Source organism: Numenius arquata, chromosome 8 (genome assembly GCF_964106895.1).
Source record: "Numenius arquata chromosome 8, bNumArq3.hap1.1, whole genome shotgun sequence".
In the NCBI taxonomy this organism is placed as follows: Eukaryota; Metazoa; Chordata; class Aves; order Charadriiformes; family Scolopacidae; genus Numenius; species Numenius arquata.
The window spans coordinates 14353300-14378502 of record NC_133583.1 but is presented as its reverse complement, the minus strand read 5'-3'; the positions used below and the strand labels follow the sequence as shown (position 1 = coordinate 14378502).

Below are 25203 nucleotides of genomic sequence, written 5' to 3'. Positions count from 1 at the left end.
CTCCAAAGTGAAGTCCCAAAATTGATTAAAAACTCTGCCTTACCCAACCCACAAGGATATGGCCAACATGTTCTGTTGATCCATCAGGTTTCCTGACTTCTTGAAGTCGCCTAAGAAGATCTGATCATGATTAAAAAGAAGAGGAGAAACTTCACTTCATGAACCAGACGACTATAAATTTATGTGCAATAGTAACGCAGACAAAGACTATTTGAGTTTTACCTTCATGTAGAGGAATTAGAGAGTCCAACGTTCCAAAAATTTGGTTCAATTCTTGCTCTGTCATTATGGAAAGTTTAAGCATTGGGTCATGATAAGCCTGAAAAGAAAAAAAGGGAGCTCTGTAAATCATATATCATTGGTAGTTGAAAAATAGTGATAGCGTTTAAAGCTCCCCGTAAATAAAACCAGACTAATTGCTGAGAATATTTTAAAGTTTCATTACCATGTCTTAAATTACCAAGTTCATGTCTTAAAAAAAAAAAAAAAACCAGCACATTTACACGTTTCAGAAAGAATGGAAAAATAGAAATATGTTTTTGTTCCGTTGCCCCTCTTACTGCCGTAGCAATTATAAAAAGCAAGGATTATTTTAAAAGTGACATGAACCAATGCATATTGTTAGTTGTGTTGGGTTGTTGTTTTTTTTTTTTTTTTTAAACATACCTTTTTTGCTAACTTCAGATCTTCTATCAAGTCTTCTTCTCCCTGGGAAAGTTCAAAGATAGCCTGTAAAAAGAGACACAAATATTATAAAATATCTTTATTTAATCTGTACTCAACTTGTTGAGTTGATATATTCTGAATAGCTGTCTTAATACAACATAGCAGAATTTCTCTGCTAAATCTAATTACAGAAATAAAATAGGGCTTTATTCCATCGCTACAGAATCACGTGCAGTCTTTTTAAAGGAGAGCTCTATCAGATTACTCATAAAATGCTTATCTGAAATAGCCACAGATAGCATTTTCATTTCAATACCAGGTTGTTTTTTTGTTATGAAGGCTGAGCTCTACTTAACTGTCAGCTGATGTTAAGTTACTTCTCTTGAAGCAGATTTGAGACTTTAAAGCTAATAGATTAAAAATAATCACCACCCTAATACACTGGCTTATCAAAATAATATTGTATTTACTTATTGCATGATTTCATTCTAAACTGGGGCATAACAGAAGTTAACAATGTTTTGGTCAGTTGGGATTCCTAACTTTACACTCAAGGCTTTCAACCTGCATAAATCATGGAACAACATTTTCAGCTCGTGCAGACTCTCCTCGCTTGATAATATGCACGCACGGAAGGCTCACCATAGTGTGAGTTAAGTGACAGCACACACATGGAAGTGGTTCAGATGCCCTGTTGAGCCGTGCAGTGTAGGAACCAATATAAAGCAGAACCCTCGTGCAAAACTTCCTGGAATACAGCTCATTTATTTGGGCTTTATGAAGGGTCCTGGTTTCTGCCTCAAGGCAGTAATGACTGTTAGGCTGCACAAACAGTTTCTACAGTTTATTTTTCAATAAGCTGCCTTGGAATTTCTCAATTTTAAAAGTTATTTCCTATTAATTCTTGTACAATGTTAAAATCTGCACAAGAAATGCTTGATGTTACTGTTTTTTGATTTATGACTTAGTCTCTGAAATATTCTCAGAGAGATTGTTATAAACTGTTGATACAGCTAGAAATTTCTGTAGAAAAAAAGTATTCTTGATTCTGTAGGAACTCTGTCATTGGCTGTAACATAAACTATTTAGAATTTGTCATGTACGACACATTAAAACCACTGATGTACTCTTTTTTTCCTTTTGCTTTGGAACATACATCTTTTGATCAATATTTCATCTTTCTAGTGCTGAAAGCTTCCTGAAAGACACTCTTTTCCAACAAGGGAAATGATTATGTATTTCTGTGCATATATATCACCTGTTCCTGAAATAGCACGCTCACCTATCATTACTAGAACAACAAAATGAAACATCAAAATACCAACCATCACTACAGAAACTGTCATACAGAACATGTACACACATGCAGCCAATCACAGTATAATATACCTCGGTAACTTCACATTTATTAAGGAAACATGAAGATTTTAAAAAAGAATATATTCATCTAATATAGCCTGAATTACAAAGACTAGAGATGGAATTCTGCTTCTAGTGGAGGAGGCAATGTTCTGTTTAATTTCAGGAAAGCTTTGAGTGCTACGCTAATACCTACTAGCGTTCCTCAACTCCGTGCTTTAAAATGGCTTTTGAACATGAAATTTATGGTTAAAAAATAAATAATTATACCTCTTGACGCTTGATTTCTTTTGATGTAAGCATGTGATTGACACAAACATCAAAGGTCTCACTCCATAGCTTACTGTCTCTCCGCTTTGTGTTAGCAGGGGGCATGTTTCGAGACCATGGTCGTGCACTGAGCAGATCTGGGCGACTCTCACTGCGGAAACTGATGGAACGCTAGAAATAGATAGAAGAATAGTTTTTATTGTTAGCAGAGTTTCACTTTACACGTTTTTTTTCAAAGAAATACGTAGTTAAGTACAACAAACAAACGTTATCTAATTAGTTTTTACTGTGACTTAATAACAATGTTTAGTACTGGGAATTCAAGAGAAATTATTCTAATGCACCCTTATGGAAGGCCAGTACTTCCATTTCTGCAGTGAACTATGTCCATGTCTGGTTCTCAACACGTTTAAACCTATGCAATTCATTCATATACCATGCAACAAGAATGAACTACAGAGATAATTCCAGAATGATACAACACACTAACTGATAAAATACAAAGTTTCAATTCAGTAAACAGACTGGAATTACTCATGCATTACACATCTGACGCATTAGATCCCTAATACTTAAAAATATAGAAACAATGCAAATTTTAGAGACAAAACTAGTATGAATACTTTTTTGGTTCATTTTAGAAGAAAGATTCAGTTGTTACACAGGAACTCTGGAAAGATAGGACAGCAAAATCTGGTAGATAAACTCATCTTGTGTATCAACTGAAATTCAACAGAATTGTGTTTTTATTTATTTTGGGGGAGGGCGGGTTTGTTCAAAGATGTCTGTACTGTACCTCAAGGATATCAGATTAAAAGGTGCATTATATCAAACGCATATTAACGGTTTAGGAAAAAAAAGTTCTCAGTTAGGCAGTAACAGGATTCATAAAGTGAGACTGCTCTTCAAAACCTTCCCTCTTACCTTAATAACTGTTTTGCTACCTGATGGTAATTTATCTTTTTTTTGGTAATCTGTCAGAATCATGAAAGATTTTATTGGTATAATCATTCCAGATATATCCATAAGCAGGATTAAATAATTAGTGCTATAGTGCTCTAACTGAACAAACTGGTTTTGATACATGAAGAAATCCTTTCAACTGGTAACGTCCTGCCTGTTCAGACGTATAATGAGATCATGAAACTAATTCCCACAGAAAGGTATGAAATGGATATCTGACTGAAAAGAGAAGAACAATCGCATTATCTTTAAGAAAAAGGTATGTCAATATTCAGATACTAATGTTTATGACAAGCAACAAACCAGATTCTTTTCACACCACTTGCTCCTACTTATTTCTTAGCATTTGAAGAAACGTGTTAAACAATTGGTGCCAGCAGATAGCAAATTGTAAAATACCAGTGTTGTGTTCTACTGCTGGAGAATCTTTATTAGTATTTCTGGAGCCTCTGAATTGTGACGATGTGTACCTGCATCTCTGTTATCTATTATGTGGTCTGGTCTTAAACTTCAATAAAAACAAGTCCAAATTTAAGTGAGACTTGAGAGCTCTATTTGCCTGTAGACTCCTAGAAAGAGTTCGGGCTAAAGATGGATACTTTATGCTCTCACTGTCCTATTTTGAAAAAAATTCCTTTCCTGCTTCTTTAAAATTAAAGGCTTCTTTTTGAGGTCCTATCTCTGATATGCCTCAAGTATTTCACATCGTTGAAATACTCTACATTTTTGTTGTTACTTAAAACCTGCCTTACATAACACAATCATCTTTCAATTGCCTTGGGTAAGAATATTTAAAACAAAATAAAATCTCTTCATTTCCAGGTTGAAATCAGCATATACAAAGTGCAATATTTGAAATTCCCCTCTGAAGATAAGAGCCCATGAAATGCAAGCAGTGCCTGTGAATATAGTATGTTTTTAAAATCTCAGAAGACATATTATAGAAATAAAAACTGTGCTTTTTAACAGAGCCCTACTTGGAATTGACAAAACCCCTAAAAATAAACACACACACATACACATATACCAACCTTCCAAAACTTTGCAAGTCAGGTGCTAGTCTTCCTTCAAGAGTTAAGAAGATAAAGAAACACATGTGAAATTACATGCTTAATTTACACTTGTTTATAATGATGAATCATGGAACCCATCATTTTCACATGCAAATGGAAAGATTAGGAAAAGAGGCAGGTGTGTTGCATCCACACATCACCAACCATGAGAATGCAGCCAAGCAGAACAGTTGTCATTCCATGACCCAAGGTGGAATGCCCCTTTCCATGCATTCCCATGTGCATCCTCTGGTATATAGCTTGTTTGTGGTGGTGCTTTCTTAAAGGAATGTTTTATGTTGAATGAAGAAGGTACTTACAATGAATAGCATCAGACAGACTGTCTGACATTGAAGTAAATGCCTTGATCTTTAAACCTTTTAGCCAAAAGTCATCTATTGTGTTATAAAATGGCATGCACCTGTAACAGCGAACTCAAAGTACACACAGTGGTTTGGGAAAAGTAAGCTTTCACATCCACTGACAGTAATGTTTCTTTATGCTGCATGAGGATGCTTGATGCTATTCTCTACAGCCCTACACTGTCCTCTGTTGGGCGGAAGGGGCACAAAAAGGCTGAGAGACTCAAAAGGAAACCAAACTCCCCAAAATCCTGCTGGCTTGTTTAGCATCTTTGCTACCTGGACACAGTAAGTATATATTTAATTGATTTCTCTCACGGATCAGCCTTTTAATTAACCCTACAAAATGTACCTTGCTTAATATTAATAAGGAACATTGGATTGAGGGTATTTATTAGTGGAAAGGGAAAGAAATGTTTTGCAGTGTTATTTATCAATGAGGACACATTTCAATTCAAGTGCAGGTGGTTTCTTTGCCTGGAACATTTCCTTCTTTTATACACTAACACAGCAAAGGCAAAACCACTGACTGACTTATCCTGGTGCCCTGAAGTCTAGTTAGGCTGGGAATCACATACTCCAGTGTGGAATCCAAGCTTATTTTAACATATTATCTTCTCCTTTGCATACACATTGCAGAAATTGGCTTGTATATCTACAATGAGACAAACTAACATATCGCCAGGGAAATACTATTTAATGCTAAAACTAATACTTCGTCACAAGCATACTTGAATCATTAATGCTGTAAGAGACAATAGAAATGAGATGTTAACCTGACATATAAGTCTAATTAAAGAAATCCCCAAATAAACAATACATTATTTTAATAAAACTCTCTCATAGTTTAAGATAAATGTACAACATCAGTTTAACCATCTCAGTTCTACCGCTTTCTTTTTTTCTTTTTTTTTTTTTGGCAAATAAACAGACCCATTTCAATTTAGTGGAACAGAGCCCTAAACTGAAGTTCTACCGGAAATTTTTAAAGGTATTTAAAATGAAGTTTAAAGTTAGTATCTTTGGTTGGTACTTTCCATAAAGGGGAAAAAAAAAATAAATAAAAAAAGTCAGTCATGTGATAGAATCCCATGAAAGGACTGTAGGAATGTCAAAACAACATTTCTACATCTCTTCTTTTATAAATATTTTCCTAGTTTCTGGCTTCCTTAAAAAACATGTCCAGCACACTGGTTAAAAATTATGCCCATCTGGGATTATTAAAATTTTGATATAATTCCAAGGATCTGGGGAAGAATCCAGCCACAACCACTAATTTTGTTTACTGTATTTATCTGACTGCAATAGCTTTCACTGGCTGTTACAGGACTGTTACTATGAAGGGTCAATGTGTTACTGATGTTAATTCATGCAATTAACAAACAATTTCAGCTGCAGTAAAGCAAACAGCTTCATGTACTGGGAAACAGGAACTACAGATCAGAGTCCTAGCATTCAGAACCGATGTTAAGAAGAGTTTTGTTCTTAAGGATTTTTAGAAATTTCTGGTGTCCTGAGATAGATAAAAATAATTTGGACTCCCGACTTAAATTTAAGACACACTGATGAAAACTGAAGTTGCAGAGGAAGCTAGCCAGACTTTAATTTCTCTCTTCAGCATGAGCTGGAGTTCTTTTTCTAATCCTATTTTCAGTTTTTAAGCCGAATAGCACAGCTGTGAATAAGACCAAGCAGAAACAAACAGATCATCATAATCATTAGTATAGCTTGATGCAGACTGAAAATACAGCTATGAAATAAAGTGGTTTTCCAGGTGGATAAACAAATAAGAATACCTGCTTAGCATCTGGTATCCTGCAGATGTGCATACAGACTCTGTCAGAGATGAAGCTAACAGCATTATATTAGTCAGTTAGTCTACAGTGCTCTATGTGACAGAAACAGTGACTAAAAACAGTCAAGAAAACCAGAAAGCAAGCTGGAAAGACTCTGCGTGTTTTGTTACTTGGAATCCTTGTGGAAAAGTATTGACAATAATGCGGAAAATTATAATAAGGTTAAGAAGATACACACACACACAAAAAAAATCAAATACCTCTATAATCAATAGAATATGGAAAACATGAAAAGTTGCTAAGAATATAGCTTAAAGACACAACACAGATCTCAGACACAGAGGTGTTTTTCTTCAACCTGCATGCAGAAAGTCCATTAATATAAAGTGGAAGTTACATGTACAGAGGTAAGGAAAATTATGCACAATAATTTATTTTTTTTCCTCTTACATGTATCTTCCATTCAGAAAAAATATGTAAGAAGGTTTCTTTGAAATGCCATACAGGAAACTCAGAATTTTCTAATTCCTTTTACTGATGCTATTGGAGTGGTCTTTTTGGATGGATGTTCTGGGGGCTTTGTTTTGTTTTCTTCCAGGGGAAGAAGTTGTTGGTTTTGGATGTTGTGGTGATGATAGCAGTTTTCTTCATTTTACAGATACAGAATATCCAGCAGCAATGCAAGAAGAAACATGGGTTTTGACTGAAATATCTTAACAATAAAGACACACATAAGTTTATCCACTGAGAAAAATCAACCCTTTTTTCTTTTTACAGGTATCACACCATGAAAAAAAATCCTGCTCTATACTATTCCACAAGGCACAGCAACAGCTATGTCAATACATAATAAAAAAGCAGCTTCATGTTGCCTCCCAGAATGTTTCTAAATAATTCCGAATGGGGCACCCCAGCACAAGAAGGTTAGTCTTTTTTTATCCTGTTCTATTGTTGCTGACAAAATCAGATAACAAGTCAATTTACAGCCAGCCATGAAGGCAGTTTCATGAAGCTATGAGAGACATCACCAGCATTCATCACTTGCAAATGGATTCAGACCTAGGATTTGGAGAACATACAGGTTGATTTCTCATCGCAGCTCCTTCAAGAATGTGGTTACTTAGAGGAGGTGGTATGAATAACATCACTGTTTAATCTGCTTAGAAGCAGACAGTTCATTAAAATATATTCTTATAATCAGTATAAACAGAGCAAGACAGGAATGCTCACAACAGTAGGACTTGCAACAAAGCCACTGTTTTCTCTCCTATTTTTGTCAAAATTTGCCCTGAAACACATATATGTAGCTCTCATCTCAGGAAGTTGCTACTACATGCATGAAAGGATAGTTTGTTTCGGATAGTCTAACTCAAACTTTATTAAACACAATATTGTACTGGACAACCCAGTCTCAGAGGCATTCCCTACAGGAGGACAGCGTAGGTACGTAAATGAGGACAACAGCTGTCGAAGGCTGTGAAAAGGGAAGTGCCGTGCTCAGAAGCAGTTTAGCCAAAAATTAATTCACTTTCCACACTCCTCACAACTGGAACTAATGTAGTCCTTTCAGAGTCAGGCCAATTTTTTCCTGGATGCAGACTATGGAGGAGATTTATACACCCCAGGGAATACAGGCATCTCAGCTCTAGTCACGCTATAATACACCTCCTGGATCAAACCCAAGCTCAACCATTTTGCCATTCCTCCAACCCACACGTGTGGCTTTTCTACACAGATGTCTGCACTTTCAAAATCATAGGAACCAAACACAGGAAAACCAATGCTAAAGAAACCCTGTAATATCTGTTTTCTAGGTAACTACCACTACAGAAAAATAGGGTCTTTCCCATGACTTGTCATTTATTTGCCAAAAGACTCCTAGCTCTAAGGTTTTCTTTCTTTCCTCCTTGAGATTAACAGATAACTTCAGTAATTCTCTAATTAAGCTAATTTTAAGTAACATTTTTAACACATTTAAAATATTTTTTTATTTCCTCTCAGCAAAGAAATTAGGCTTGTTAAATAATTTTCTTTAGATGTCATTACTGCCTTCTTACATGAGCTCTTTTCAAGAGGAAAGAGTCTGGCCTTCTAGGCCAGACCCACAGCCGCACCGCAGCTCCCGACTGTTCGCCCCTCAGATAACCATTAGCAGTTGAGCACCCAACTGTTTTGCAGTTTCTGGGTCTGAAGGCACAAGTACTTTATAAATTAAAGTTTCATTAGTCTCTAGGTACGTTAAATATTACGCATCTAATCTATAATATAGAAACTACAATTACAAAATTATTTCATTTCTAAAATGCATTTACAATTTGCTTACCCTTTATTAATTTTCATCATCAGCTTTGGAAAATGACATTTTTCCAATTGTTCACTAAACCTTTTGTTTAGGCAAGGTCAAAGTTCACTACACAGAAGGAAATTCTACAGTCCTACATGACTAAATATACCAAAAATAACATTTTCAAAGAAACCAACCAAAATTAATAGAAAGTGTCATGGAAAATTCTGTTCATCAAATTTAAAAAGAAACCATAATCCTTTAGTATAGCAAGTTTTATATGCTACAGGTGCAATAGTTTTCTTACTGGTAGTTTAAAAACATCAATTATCTGTACAAAGAAGTGGGGTTTTTGAGGTGAGAGTTTTGAGGTTTTAAATTGAGTGACTCTGTAGTCCTAAATTGCCTAAACCTGTTTGGTGCATTACAATGGTGGGTGTGTGCACACGCACGTGCAGTGTGCAGTTCCCGTTCCCATGCTAACCCCAGGAGAAATTGCAAGTATGTGTGCATTCCCCTTTTAGCAACGCAGTTTAATGCAGCAATGCACTTATTGTCATTACCTGAAGTGTCTGGCTGAACCGCTTCAATGGAGTGGCCCGTACCGGAGGAATGAGACTCGCTAGTGATGTGACTCTGGAAAGCGGCTTGACCCGTTTGTTACTGGGCTCCTGTAGTAGGGGAGGAGGACAAGGGGAAGGGAAAAAAACGGGGGGACCATAATCAGATAAACATTGCTACCAGTTTTGCTGATTTTCCTAAGAAAGCACTTGTAAAAAGAAAGTTTGTAAACCTGATACATAATTAGGGTTAAAAAAAAAATAGCAGTTTTAAAAGCTGACAATGACAGATTACTCTTGGCTGGTACACACAGATCCTGGAAACAGCTGAAAAATGTAATCCCACAGAAGTTGGCATGGCTGGGAGCAGGGGAAGGGAGAAAGGTAAAGAAAGGCAAAATCATTTTATTATATTAACTCATTCTTAAAAGAGACATTTTCAGCAGTGCTCTGCAGCTAATGCATGTTCTGATAATCTTGTCACTGAAAGGAATACTTTCAAATAAGAACAATTCTGTTTGTTTCGTTGCCTTTGGCACTGTCAGCATGTGACTATTCAGTTAAATGTATTTTATTCCAGAAAACATAATTTTAGAGACAGAAATCTCTAACCGTAATTGTCCTTTGAGTGCACGTTCCCATGGAAATACTTACATATACAAACACATTAATAACATGTTTACGTATTTTTAAATTTTGCATTAAAAAGGAAAATTAAGCAAAAATCTAGCAAAAAGTATTCAATAAAATGCTTTTCTTTTAATATATACTTTTAACAGCACTTATAGTAATACATAACCACTTCAATATAATATGCCAATTGACCTGCAGATTAAAAAAAAAAAAAGCATTAACAGAAATTGTAACACAAGGAAAAAGCAATTATAAATACAGAAAAATAGAACAGTTACCCTTGGCTTCCTAACCTCCATCTGACATTTAATGGATCTTGAACAGCACACGCAAAACGCAACTTTTGACAGAAAAAGAGCCAAACCTTCCAAGTGAAGTTAAAAAACCCATCCAACATCATATTTCAAGGACATCCTAAAGCAGTTCATCTTTCTTTTTCAGCCATGCTTATAAAGTTTGCGTAGGCTTGCTGTGCCTCCAATTTCCTAGACACGGCTTTAAGAAAATGAAGCATGCTTATTGTCCTTTTGTTCAGAAATCCGAATCCTTCTGGAAATAATGCGGATTTGTCATCCTTCCTGATACCAAAAAATAGTAAATCTCAGCAACGATGATCATCATCTGTGTTACTGGCAAGAAAAATTCTCTTCCATTAGTACAGCAACAGAGGAAAGGTGAGAAGCAGCTACATATTTAATTTACTTCTCAGCAGGCAGACCTGGAAATCCATAAATGCCGGCTGAGATGAAGGACAAAGTGTTTAACCCTCTAGCAAAAATAATGTATTCGATCACACATGAAACCTGGCATTAAAGAATTTTAACAGCCTAAATCAAGTTACATCCTTATCTTCACTGTTGCACTGCTATTCATATTCCTTCCTTTTCAGCAACCATGTCTTTGACACAGGTTTTTGAAAGAGTATTTTTTTACGTCATTGCAGCAGCACTAGCATACTTATCTACAGCATCACCATCACCATCCCCCCAAAAAAGATGATAAATCTTTGAGATTCCACACTAATTCTTCTCTAACTGGTGGCTCAGCCATCAGCTGTTTCTTCTTTATTATTATTATTTAGAATGCCAGTCCTGGTGCACAGATAACATCCCACGGCAGAGCCTGCTTGTTACGAATTATGCTGCACTGCAGTGAAAGGACATGAAGTCCCAGACAGAGTCGGGCAGTGCTACGCCAGCAGCACAGCTTTGCTACCAGCTCTACCTTAGCAGCAAAGGTTACTTAGGCATGAATATCACACCCTGAAAGCAAAATCTGGAAATCATGACTGTATGGACTTTCCAGAAGACAGGGAGAGGGGAATTAGGATTAATCAAAAAGATTTCTCCTTCAAGTGTAGGGTCCTGTACCTGGGGAGGAATAACCCCATGCACCAGTACAGGTTAGGGGTGGACCTGCTGGAAAGCACCTCTGCACAGAGTGACCTGGAAGTCCTGGTGAACAAGTTAACCACGAACCACCAAGAAGGCCAATGGTATTCTGGGTTGCATTGAAAAGAGCATTCCCAGCAGGTCCGAGGAGGTTATCCTCCCCCTCTACTTTGCCCTGGTGAGGCCACATCTGGAGTACTATGTCCAGTTCTGGGCACCCTGGTTCAAGAAGGTCAGGGAACTACTGGAGAGAGTCCAGTGGAGGGCTACGAAGACGATCAAGGGACTGGAGCATCTCTCTTATGAGGAAAGGCTGAGAGACCTGGGTCTGTTTAGCCTGGAGAAGAGAAGACTAAGAAGGGATCTTATCAATATCTAAAGGATGGGCGTCAAGAGGATTGGACAAGACTCCTTTTAGTAGTACCCAGTGACAGGACAAGAGGCAATGGGCACAAACTGGAACACAGGAATCTCCACAAGGAATTTCCTTGTGTCTGAACATGAGGAAAAACATCGTTACTTTGAGGGTGAGAGAGCACTGTAACAGGCTGCCCAGAGAGACTGTGGAATCTCCTTCTCTGGAGATATTCAAAACCCGCCTGCATGCATTCCTGTGCAACCTGCTCTGGGTGACCCTGCTTTGGCAGGGAGGTTGGACTGGATGATCTCCAAAGGTCCCTTCCAACCCATACCATTCTGTGATTCTTTACTGCTGTACCCTTTCTATTATCTTACAACTTTGGTGCTATTTGTATGTTCTACAGTCAAAAGACAAAACTCATGCAAAAAAGCCCAAATTTGATCCATACAACATCATAGCCATACCTTGCTTGAAAGTTAAATGCCCCCGATACTCATACAGACCTTTTCCACACACGCTGTGATCTATTCACAATTTTACACAGTCTTCCAGTCTTAACTTAGAACAAAACTAAGTCTGGAATTCCTTGGATAATTTTCTGAGGAGTCTACTGACAGCAAGTGAAATCACAAAAGTAGTAAATCTGTATTTCACTGTATCTCTGCAGCATTTCATTTGAGTGCATTGCAAAAAACTTCCCGAGTAGTATTTAAAACTAAGTAAGGAACAGCAAGTCAGTCTATTCTTATTTGAATACTTCCAAATACTGTGTGTGTCACTGCAGCTGAAGTTTATTAATTACTACTCAAAGCCTGCAGGCTAAGCACTCAGACCCAGACCTAATTTGCTCTGCCATGTGGGGCACATAAACTTCAGGCAGCTGTGAAAATTGATGCACAGCATCAAATAACCTTAAAGAAAATCAGCCTGATGCCTTCTTTCCCCGGGAAATTGAGAGGAAGTGAAAAAAATAAATATGATTTCTCTTTCTTCATGCCAGACAGCCCAAAGGCTCTTCAAAACCTGTGCTGTCTCCTAGCTAAGGATACCTACAGTTCCCGAGGGAACACAGTAGAGTTTCAGCCATCAAAAAACATTAGGCTCTTCCACACCTGCTTCTTGTAAGCCACCAGAGGTCAGCACTTCTCCCAGCAGTGAAAGGAAAGGTAGATAATGGGTTGCGAAGGTATGCCTGCAGAGGTCCTACTCCTTCTGTCTCAGCATCTCATTCTGTCTTTCTCATGTAGCGTATCATATTCTGATCTCACACTGAAAAATCTGATGAGAACTCAAACCAGCTAAAATATATAGTTCAAATTAGGAATTTGATCTTATTAAAAGAGATGAGCATTATTACAGGATTCTCTCCAATAGAAGTATTTGAGATAATGAAACAATAATTTCAGAAGTCTAAGACTTTACATCTTTACCAATTAGGACTGAAAGTAAATCCTGTTAATCACAAGTTCTTAATTATGGTGAAAGCTTTCTGAATACTTCTAATGTGATTTCCACACTGCATTAGAAACAGTCTGTTAGGTTAAGATAGCCAGCTGGAAGTGAAAACTCAAACCTTAATGTTCCAAGTGTCATCTCTCCCTCAGAGAGATCTAACAACAACCACAATCAGCACTGAGTCACCCCCTCCATTGTGGAATAATAAAGTTTGTACAGATAAGGCTTTGACTATGCAATGAAAATGTAGCACTACTGGCGCAATTCTGAAACCGTAAGATAGCAATACTGAAACTTTTGATCACAGTATTTCTGTTGCATGGTCTACATCCATTCTGCCTCTACCTCCCCTTTCATCAATACCCTCATTCTCAAGCTGTGTTGCCTCCCTACACCAGCACCACAGAGAAGCTGAACAAACTATTGAGGCCAATGAACTGGACGGGGAAAAAATTCCACAGCCAAGTGCATTAAAAAAAAAAAAAAAAAGTTTTAAACAGATGGTTGTTTTTCTCACCAAGGGCTCTGTTCTTCAGAACCAACAGATCAAATGGAATGAGGAGAGTGTGTGAACTGTTCTGCTTTACCCAGAGATACCAACCAGAATCTGCACTTGCACATTAGTCCAGTAAGATCAGGGAGCTGCACTCCAGATGCTGTTTCCCAAGCCTCTTCCTTTTTTTTTCTTAATTTTTTTTTTTAAGAATAAACCACTTACAGTTAGGAATTCCCAGTACATTTGTCCATTATTCACCAATTTGTCTCTGAAAAATCTCTGGTTTTCCAGTTAACCAGGGGTCCTGCAATCATAAAATCTAAGCACATGGGAATGCAGAACTGTGCGGTTCCAGTGTCTGTCCAGCATGAAGAGGCTCTGGTAAGGACAGATTGTTCAGGCAGAATGAACATCAGATTCCAGGTCTGATTCCAGACCTGATTCCATCAGGTCTGTACCTCTGAGTGTGCCCTGGTGACTCAGGGCTACCCAAAGTCATCGCTCCTCCTGCTCCCCCCTCCTAGTTCAGGAACTTAGAAGCAGACGGGATTGAGAGATGGGATTTAGTGGCAGGATCCACTTGCAACAACCATCACCTGTCCGGCCTGGGAACCGGGCCAAATTATGACACAAAAAATTAAAGAGTTAGAACGTTTTGCCTGACCTTTTAAAGTTGTTATTATTGGTATTAAAAAAAATAATTTCAGAGTTTTGAAATAAAACAAAATGTTAGACTGCATTTTCAGAGTCACGAAGACTTGAGGAAACAATACGTGAAGTAAGTTAGAAAACAAAAGATCCAGAGTACAGTTTGGCAGAGTTTCCAAAATGTAGAGCTGGTATATGTGAACAAGTAATGTTAATCTGACAGGCTTTAAATTTGATATAAGGCTAAATAAAGCTGAGGGAAACATGAGTGCAGGAACTTCAAAGGCTGAACAGTCAAGTGAAGTCAAATTAATACCTGACTAGGCTAGAACAAAGAGCAGATGGCTTTTGGAGGGAGCTGTATATTTGAACTCAAGATGACTTTGGTAACAGTTAAATTGAGAGACCAAAAAATTAAAGCAGGAAATACTGTGTATATATGCAGCCTCAAAGAGAACTCTTGAAACTGTGAACAAACTGATAAAACAAGTAAATCTGTGTCCAAAATCTGGATGGTTCCGGGAACCACACTGTGGACATTTCAAACAAATACTGTGTCCTTCTGAGACAGTGTATTTTTATCATTTTTTTGAGGGGGGGAGTTCATAGGAAGAAAGAGTAATCACAATGGCATAATCACTGATTACCACTGATTTTAGAGGTAAAAGGTAACAAGAGGTAACTTGTCAGGTAAGTTTCAAAGATGCCATGCCTCACCATTCTAATTTGGCATGAAGGACATAGTGCTCTAGATTGTTTCTTCATTGTAATTTATTCTGTAGATCCTATATATATGTACAACAGTATTTCTAGTATCTTCTACATATTAAACTCTAACCTAATGGTTTAGACTGCTGATTAAGAAAGGAAAGCTCTAGCTTTTAATGTATAACTCTCCAAAAGTTAGTCTTCTGCTGTTGGACAGCTGAGAAATGCGTACAGCAAGCAACTTCAGCTGTAGTGCTACCAGAAGCCATCCTCTTCTGAGTAACTTCTGCCAACTACCTCTTCAGTAAAATTTAAGTCTTTTTGCCTTGCATAACTGAATGAGGTGTTGCTCTATAAAACTGTGACATGGCCATTTCAAAACCGCAACACCTGGGCAAAATAATGATGCAAATTTGTATCATTATTTTTGGTTCTAATACATACAAATTGTGATTTAAAAGCCTGAATCTTAGCATACAGTGCCCACTCCTGGGACAAGCTAAACATTCAACAGCCACAGAATTAAAGCAGAAGATCCTTTGAAGAATTAGGGACCTACATTAGCTGCAATGTACAGACAGCTAAATTGATCTTATTTTTATTTCTTCATTAGTGAAACTGGAACCTAATAATTGGATATATTGGATCCAACACATTACACAGATATGAAAAGCTTCTAGAAGGCTATTTACAGGAAGAAGCCAACACTCCTCATGCTCTTCATCCACAAAATAAAATAATTCTTTTACTAATATATGTAAAGAATGGAATTTTCCCAAAGTGTAAAGCAGAGTGTCAGAGAGAGTTAAATTCGTTTAATATCGATTAGTTTTCTATACATTGTCATTCAGCAAGGCCACCCACAGCTTAATTATCACACTTTGATGGATAAACTACTCTAGCAAAAGATTGGTTTTCGTTTTCTAACAAACAGCAGGAAAGGAAACAAAAAGAACTAGGCCAGGTTCCCTTTCTATTGCCCGCAGAACAGCAAAACCAATGACCTGGATAACACATGCTTAAGAGCACAGAGTACTAGTCAAGGTGCCATATAAAAGGTCTTCATTTGCCTCAGTACCTCACCTCAAAATTGTTTCACCCTCTGCTCCTGACCAGCTTAGCCACTGATTTCCTCCCAGTGAACAGTAAAAGCAAACGTAGGTTCACTGCTGGTATGATTGTTTTTCCAGCCGACTCTCCCATCTCTTATCAGCAAGTTCAACAACAGTCTCCGTGTCGGAGAACCGGTGCTGAATCTGACAAACAAGGGAAAATATTTCCCTGAGGGGTCATTACATTTGTGTCTTCAGCCCACGTGCAGCACCACTGCGGCCACATTTTTTCTGACTGTATTTAAAAACAAACTCAACAAAAGGAACTTACAGATATTTTTTTAAGGTAACCCAGAAAATAAGTGCTATGTGAAAACTGATACAGGAAATGGGCATTTCAGAATATTAGAATTTACCCTGTTCACCTTCAAAGGCAAACTAACCTTCTCTCAATTCACATCTGAAACCACTGAAATTGTCAATGCTTGTTAAAAACATCCTCACTGGAGTTCAACAAGTTCTGAGATAATTATTTACTGCAGTAATTCTGGATTTAGGGCTGCTAACTTTCTTGACATTTTATAAAAAAATATGGTGGTTATTATTTTTCCCTCTTTTGATATACTTTCTATTTGTGAACCAAGACAAATAGATATCCAAAGTATTCATTCTGTGCTATGGGAGCATTCATTAGTGCAAAATGTTTTAACTTAAAATCAGTTCCAAAAGAATTAAGAGTGTAATAAATGGAAGACACTATAAATTGAAACAGTATAGTAACCTTTGTTTCAAACATAATTCACAAGCAGTGCCAGCAAACTAAAACAGAACCACTCTGTTTCATACTTCATGTAACTCGCTAAATTTCCATACTCCTACACTTTAAAGGTTATTAGTTTTTAGTCAACTTTATAAGGGTAAGTCAACATTTGTCATGGCAGCAAGCCCAACATTATTATTTTTATTAGTCTGCTACTAGTTAAACTGGCCTAAGATTAAACAGTTCTAATAAATGTGCACAAAACTTGGAGCTTAATATAAAAAAAGACCCATATTCAAGCTCTGTTCCACAGGATGTTATCAGTATTTAACCTTCAGCAGGATAAAAAAAAAACCAACAAAAAACCAACAACAAAAAACCCCAAACTAAAACACCACATAATAAAGGTTAAAATAGAAAAAGCAACCTATGTTACAACAGAGTCTCTTAACACAGCAAACATTTTAAAAATAAATTAAGCTGGCATCTCAGGCTTTTTGCATCGTCAGAGAGAAGCAAATCTAAAACTAGAACCCTTTCAATTGTTATTGGTGCTAATAAACTATTATAAACTAAAATATTAACTGTATTTTTGTAATACTTGAAACAGCAGATAATTTGCCTTTGCTTTACAGTATCTTAGAAATATTCTACTTGGGAAATTCTAGAACATTCAGTCTTCCAGAGCTGAGGTTGATGGTCAAGAGAAACAAGGTGACTCTAAAGCAGTCCTAAGTATAGGTCAGTGTTGCACAAAGGCAACAAAGGTAACATCCACGCAAATCCATCCTAAAACCTGGGAGAAGCATCCCATTAGCAAAACTGCAAGCAGAATTTATTACGCAATTTAAGTAAATTGATACATAAAGGGAACTTAATCAGCCAGTAAATTGTGTGTATCAATGATACAACTTTCCTTCAAATCCACAAGGTTCTATCTACCACCTGCACTCTCTGATGGGAGCAGCAGGAGGTTTGTTATTCATTCTCTGCCAGTCTCCACAAAACCAGCAAGCAAATTAAGGAAAATCCAGAGATATTTTGTTTTAATTACAGTGTTAGAAAGAAGAGGACCTGAAACGATAGTCAGGGTACAATGAAAAGCCATATAGAGAAGTATTCTCAGTTGAAGAAAATCAGCTGAAGTTTACAACACGCTGTCGCATCATGTGTTGATCAAAGATTGGTTCCTTGCTGCAAATAGGCTGCTCTCATTAATCCCCACTCTTAAGACCTCAGATTTAATTTGCCATATGCAAGACAGAACCTCTCAAGTGTCAGCAGCATAAGGACAAGTTGCATCCAGCTATCTTGACTGATCATTTGTCTGCAATATCCAGAAATCACTACCTCTACCAGCAGTTAGGAAATGAAGGCCAATTAACAGAAAAACCTCACACTGAGGTGAATTAGCACAAGTAACAGAAACTCCAAAAACCCCAGACAACTGATGTAGAGTTGATTAAATTCTGCATTTCCTCTCATTAGAAGCTGCTTCTACAGACTACCTAAGACCGACCTTTTCCATTCTGGAGCAAACTAGATGTGAAGCTGGACTGCCAATTATCAAGCAGACATCATACAGCGAGTTGCTGAATGGAAAAATAAAGGCAAGCTGTTTGTTTCAAATTGCCATTAAGCAGAAGAGATCAGCAATTCCAAGTGTGGGGGTTTGATGTGTTTCCACGTTTAGCTCACTGCAGTTACACTGCACATGAACTTACCTGAAATATATCAAAACTGCAGCTTGCTAATATTTCATTAAAAATGAAATACATACATTTATGAAGATCAAAGAAAATTCATGACTTTCAGTTTATCTCAGTCTTTTGGCCCTTCTCCCACTGGCTCCATGCCTGGTTCTCAAGTTAATGATGTGCCATGGCCCAGAGGCCTGTGGATTACCCTTCAGGTTAGCTTTCCTGCACTACCCACGCCAAATTAAACGTGGTCCCGCACATCAAAACAGCGAGGAGATCAGGAGACAACAAAAGAGAGATTGCAAACAGGCCTGATTCTTAGGTCTCAGATTTTTGCAGCGTAAGAGATGTAAGCAGACACACAACAAACTGGAGCCACAAAGGAATTCTATGCCACCGTTGTAGTTTTTGGAGCCTCAGCCCAGGCACTGTATTAGTTCCTGTAGCAGAACAGAACATCCTTACTCTGAGGAATTTATGTCTTCCCATGACTTCAGACCTTCAAACCTCATTCTGTGACTGTGTGAGCTCTTTCGTATCTGCTGCCCATCCACTGGCTCTGCTTCACTTTGTTTCTTTTAGAGGAGGTGATAAGGGAGTTGCTTTAACCAGTGAAAAATAGCAAATGGTGTGTATATATGTATCATTGGGAAAAAATGGGGCTTTTTATACCTTCAAGCAAGGAAAATTCAAGTTTTACTATCTCTATTTTTGTATTATGAAAAAACTGGAAACAGCCTAACACCTCCGTACTGTTTACAGCTAGAATTGTACTACATTATTTTATGTGGGGTATGTATGTAAAAGCCCTATAGTATGTCCTATATCAACTCATTCCTAAGACATTGAAGTGTTTTGTTGCCCTTAAACTGCATTTAGAAAGAATAATGATAATTGTACTTCGACTAAGAGGTACACTAGCCTTTTCTCAGAATCCAGATTTTTACCATTCACATACATTTCGGACATTTTATTTGTCATTATTTTGTGATGGTGCTACTTCTATGGAGTTTACGCCAAGGAAGCCAGTGTGGCTTAAAGAAAGAACTGTTAAGTAGAAATCCTCCTTTCTGTTTTGCACCACTGACTTGTTCCTCAAAAACATTCCTGGTTTTCCACTGCTGCTCTGCAGGCCCACATGAAGTCCAAGAATAAGGAAGAACTAATCCATTGCCCATAATCTTCAGCTTGTGGCCCAGAGGCCCAGATGGAAATTTAGGGAAATTTTAACAGTTTGGCGTACGCTCAAATTTTTTGCTGTATTTCATCCCATCCAAGTACTTTTGTATTTGAACTTCCAGAATATATTTTGTATTTGTTCAAAACAAACACCAGAAGATTATTGTTTAATAAAGTCAGAGGAAATATTTTATAATCTGATTTAAAGCCACAACACAACATCTATATCGCAGAGAATCTGTTCTGTTCCACACGTATCAACATTTATGCACAAGTCACGTTATTAAATAAATCAACTAACTTCACATGTTAATAATTAAAATGAAATGCAGGTTTTCAAAGACGCAAATTCATAACCCCCACACAAGTTAGCATTCTGCTGCAGTAACACAAAATTGTGGTAGAAGGCGCCCAATAGCTTTTTTTAGACTCGTAAATACTAAAGGGTAGAAGAACAGACTAACATTTGAGCTCGAGAAGAAACGTGGATTTTCCCCCCAGCCAATACTGACAGACTCCAAAGAAACAGGCTGCATACATCTATCCTTATAATGCCTTTCTCAAAGAGCAGTTTTTATTTCTGTTTCCTTAAGCAATTTTTTGGAGTGGCAGGTGGTCTTTCCATACCCTCCTAAAACAATCAGGAGAGTGTTTAAAAGCTTATTTTGCAGAATGCTGAAAGTCCATCATACCCTCAGAAAACAGCCTGAAAGCACAGGTTGCATTTTATTTGTATAAAACACAAACTGAAAGACTATAAATACAAAACAACTGTTTGCACATTGTAATTTTGATTGATCACATCTGTTATTAGATAATTCCTTATGCTCTAAGCTTTCATTGAGACTTTTTCTTTGAAATTTGACTATAATCAAGCTACTCTTCCTAACTGTAAGAGGGGAATACTCCGACCCTTCAGATTTGACAATTCTATTCATTCACAAAAACCCCTTCATGCAGTAAAGGTTAAAAACATATTTCTTTAATATTATAGTTAGTAAAATAAGTACCCTTAAGAGAACCATTTGGTACTTAACAATTTGTGTTTAGCATAGATGCATATGTACACACACACACTCTCAGGGTGTTAGTTTTCAAAAACACACAGTTGAAAAAAATTCTACCTTTGTTAACTGAAATAAATATATCCCTTTATGTAAAAGTATGCTGAAAAGCAAGAGTGCAGCACCTTCTTATTAGTTCTTAGCTTAAGTATCATGATTAAATGGTAACTTGGCTTATGTTACTTTTACTTTAGACCTATTCAACTGCTGGAGATAATTAATCTTTGATGTAGTATTAAATGCACCCAATTTAGTAAGTTGTCTTCAAGTTACTCAGCAAACAAGACTAATGAAGAAGCTATATATTTAAGTTATAAAAACTTCTAGAGAGAAATTGTATCCTTCCTCCGGTGGAGCTAGACAGAATCTTTAAGGTCACTGTTTTCTTTTCAAACAAGTACACAAAGCAACGTTAACCTAAAGTATTAGATATTTATGTCTTTCATAAACATTGTTCCTGAAAAGTTTCACTGTTTATGAGAATTTTGCAAGTGAGTATGTTGAATTTGGGTGAATGAGTAAGGTTTCTTATGTCACCTAAAAGGATTTTAACTTTTTAAATAAACAAAGTAGTCAACCTGCTGATAGGGCAGAGTTTTCAGTTAGCATTATCATATTAATTTCTTGGTTTATTACTGACAAGGAAAAGACAGATAATGCTTTAAGACACCATTTTCTACCTTCCCTTCACTCAACAAACCATATAACAAGTTTAACAATTTGTAAGTAATGGTTAGCGCTGGAATAGAAGTGACTTTAAACTACATGTCTAAACCAGGCATTTCTCAGTTAGCTACTTAAAAGATTAATTTTAATTCTCTAAAATGACAAATGACAAAAATCTAGATTCTTTGTTTCTTGCCTTATTCCAAAGGAAAGTTCAACATCTAGAGATAGCAGGAAAGGATGCCTAAACAAACCAGGTATCTATACATATCAGCCTATTTTTAAAGCACATTATTCTTCCCCAAGGCAATACAAATCACACTATAAAGAAAAATAAAGTTGCAGCAATATCACCAGTAGATTAAGTACCTCCGTTTCTTTAGCCAGGCTGGTCGCTGTCTGCACTTCCAAGGCACAATTTGCCCTCTTGACGGAAAGGTAAAAAGGATAATCCTTGGCCACCATCGTGGCTGCAGGAGGAGCCGTTTCGGGGGTCACAGCTGACCCTGGTCCGCCTACGAAACGTGAAGACAAAGCGGAGCCTCCCCTCCCCGGCACTTCTGTAACCGAGACGTCCTGCCTCAGGCTGCGGAGGGCATGGCCCGCCAGAGCTCCTGCGACCGAATGAGGCAGGAAAGGCACCGGCGCCGAGCCTCAGGCCGGCGGCCCGCAGCGATGCGCTGCGCTGCCCCGCCGGGCCCGCCCCGGCCCGCCCCCGGGCCCGCCCCGGCCCGCCCCCGGGCCCGCCCCGGCCCGCCCCCGGGCCCGCCCCGGCCCGCCCCCGGGCCCGCCCCGGCTCTGCGCGGCAGCGGCCCAGGCACCCACCCAGGCATCCTGCCCCTCGGCTGGGGCTTAATAACTCCGTTATTGACCAGGCAGCACTAACAACATCCGTGATAAACGGCAAATCTAACCCGGCGTTCCCGTTCGCTTCTCGCAGGGTAACCGCGATGCAATTATTGTTGGGCTTTCAGACAGCCGAGTATCTGAGAGAAGCGCGGGGCTTCCAGGCAACTAACAGCAGTCCCAAATCCAGGCTGCAGTCCTGTGGACGGCAGTGGCATTTACATTCTGTGTGCAACGCTCCTGCTGATCAGAGAAGGAATGCCGCATCTTCTTACGCTGCCTCAACATACAGCATTGCTTTTTTTTTTTTTTTTCCCTTTCCTTTTTGGCTGATTTTTTTTGTTTTGTTTTCGGTTGGTTTTTTTGTTTGTTTTTTTTTTTTTTTTTAAATTTTGTTGACCCATATTGTTGCTTTTTCCTGTCTGGCAAGCAGGAGTTTGTTTCTTGTGTTTTCAAAGTTCCACTTTTGTTGCTATTGTTTAGTCCAAGAGCTCCCCTGCCCGCACCCCTCACTGTAACAGGCTGAGAAAGTGGGAAACCACCTTAGCCTAACGTATCTCATAGGGCATCTGAGTGTCTCTGCAGCCAGGCAAATTCTGTTTGATGCCTACCTTAGGACAAAGGCAGGGAAAAATTCCTGAAAAGAGAGTGTAAGGGGCCCTGTCTGCAACATGGGATTGATCCGACAAAAAGAGTATATGGGAGACAAGGAAAAGGAAACTGAGTAGGAAACTGGAGGGGGGGAGGAGGGAAGGATATTTTCAGCCAAAGGGAAGCAGCACAACCAAGAATAACTTTACACGGAGTCTGAAAGAATTAACTGGTTTTAAAGGCAGACTGTATGATGGATGTTGCTTTACAAGCATTTGCTTTCCTAAAGGTTGTTAATCAGATAACGATGTTTTTAGAATAAGCTCAGTCAAATGGCAGGCATAGTCCTCATTTGGACGCTTTCCTCTGACTTCATCAATATCCCACACATACAGTGTCTCTCACACTTACCCTCCTAGGCCTTTTCAGGAGCCACCGCAGTAGAGCAGAGACGCTATCCTGCTGCTGTTACGCAGACCTCTCTAATTTGTAGTAGTCTGCTCATTAAACAAACAAAAAAAAAAACAAAAACCACTAGTTTCCCAACACCACAATTCCTGGAAAATTGCTAGAACAAAGTTATCAGTACTTCCAGATGTTTTGATTATTCTAGAAGAAAACGTGACATTTAAACATTTTGAGTGTGATGTGCAGTACCACTCCCCTCATCTCCATCATCATAGGGTGGGACAAGGTTGACTGAAAGCACAGGTGTGGACAAGAGGCATGGAACAGCTTTCACGTAGAGAACAGCTAAGCAGACAGGACATTTCAGAGAAGAAAAGAGAGAAAACAGAGCCGGTGTGATAAAGATCTACAAACCACGAGTGACAGAGAAAGCAAATAGGGAATGATTTTTCACTGCATTCAACTAGAGCAGAAAAAAGGGCGGATCAGATTAAACCAGATTATGGCAGATTCAGAGCAATGAAACAGGAGCTAATTCTTCCCATTATGTTCAATTTTTGTATTATATACAGTGGAAATACTTGTCACAAGATACTGCTGCTAAGAAAGCTTCTCAGACACAAGTTCTTGGCTACTGGGACAGTATTTTGGGGAAACATCATGACAGGCTATTTCTGGTTTATACTTTTCCCTAAGCATCTACTGCTGACCACCGCTGGGGATTTGGTGGTTAGATTAATCTTTGCTGCAGCCCCCTTCTTTTCCACATTTCAAAAAATATGAAAAGAACATAGCATTTGATTTAATTGTGTTTATCAGCATTATTGTTGTTTTCCCCTTTCCTTTGCTATTCTGTTAAACTGCCTTTATCTCAACCCGTGAGTTTTGCCTTTTTCTTCCGATTCTCCCCCGATCCCACCGGGGTTGGGGGGTGAGCAAACAGCCACAGAGTTCTTTGGTGCCAGCTGGGGCTAAACCACAACACTGTCTTACCTGAGGATTTCTGAAGCTGTGAACAATTATTTCATACGCCTGAATGTGCGTTCATTTTTGCAAGTCTTCAGTGTGACACTCAGAGGCCGTACCTTTGAGAACAACCTGATAATGTTGGACAGTTTCTTCTCACATTCCAGGCACATCAAAAGACCAATACACACAGGTTGTATAAAATGGCTAAGAACCTCCTGAGGACACTGCAGCTGCTGCATAACCATTTAAGCCCAAGAAGCCTTGATTTCAAATACCATCTGTGTATCATATGTTTGTTTATGAATGTGTATGCTAACACCAGTTTAAAAATCAGCTTCACTTAAATCAGTCAGACAAATTGCCTTCAGGGCTTCTCCCCAAAGCATTCTAATCCTGTAATATGCTTCACAGCATAAAGAGCACTTCGCACAGGACAAGAGCACACCAGTTTGGAGACTGAAATAATGAACTTTGGTTTATACACGTAAAAAAACAGGCCAAGAGAAGGATTTTGTCATTTCTCCATTAATCAGGCCAGTGCACTTCAGCTTGACTAAGCATTCTTGAGAAACAAGAGAAAAAATTGTCTTAAGAAGAATACGATTCTTAAAAATAGGCAGGACCTTTAGATCAATAAGTTTTGGAGCATCTTGCACCTACAAGATAGACTTCAATGAACACCTAAAACAGGATTCATTAGACTCTCCAGACGTTCACTTACTTCACCAGAAGAGTGCAAATATGGTTTTAGAACTGAAATTTGGACCCAAAGTTCATTGATGAATAGCACCTAACTTTATTATATTATCTGATGAAATAACACAATGATACAATTTCAAACAATTCTCTCTTCCAGAGAACCGAATTTGTCTGCAGAATGCTATGTGCATTCATAATCAAAATTATGCCAGTTTAGTCACCGTATTGAGGCCCTTCTGTATCACCTATCAAATACAACATTTGG

At 38.2% G+C, this 25203-nt stretch overlaps 1 protein-coding gene across 3 annotated transcripts in view; it reads right to left on the bottom strand.

Annotated features, from left to right (window-relative positions):
- The window catches only part of ARHGEF3 (Rho guanine nucleotide exchange factor 3), a 122132-nt gene that overhangs the window by 10538 nt on the left and 86391 nt on the right, over window positions 1-25203 (bottom strand). Inside the window, exons 1-6 of one of the 3 annotated variants that reach the window (XM_074151446.1) lie at window positions 21795-22122; window positions 9316-9423; window positions 2296-2466; window positions 667-729; window positions 223-319; window positions 44-120 (exon numbers count right to left, since the gene is read on the bottom strand). In XM_074151446.1, coding sequence (XP_074007547.1) covers window positions 44-120; window positions 223-319; window positions 667-729; window positions 2296-2466; window positions 9316-9423; window positions 21795-21890 — 612 coding nt within the window. In that variant the 5' untranslated portion in view covers window positions 21891-22122. Of the gene's footprint in view, window positions 1-43; window positions 121-222; window positions 320-666; window positions 730-2295; window positions 2467-9315; window positions 9424-21794; window positions 22123-25203 lie in introns of those variants that run through there. The other 2 variants (XM_074151447.1, XM_074151445.1) reach the window with 2 other exon arrangements.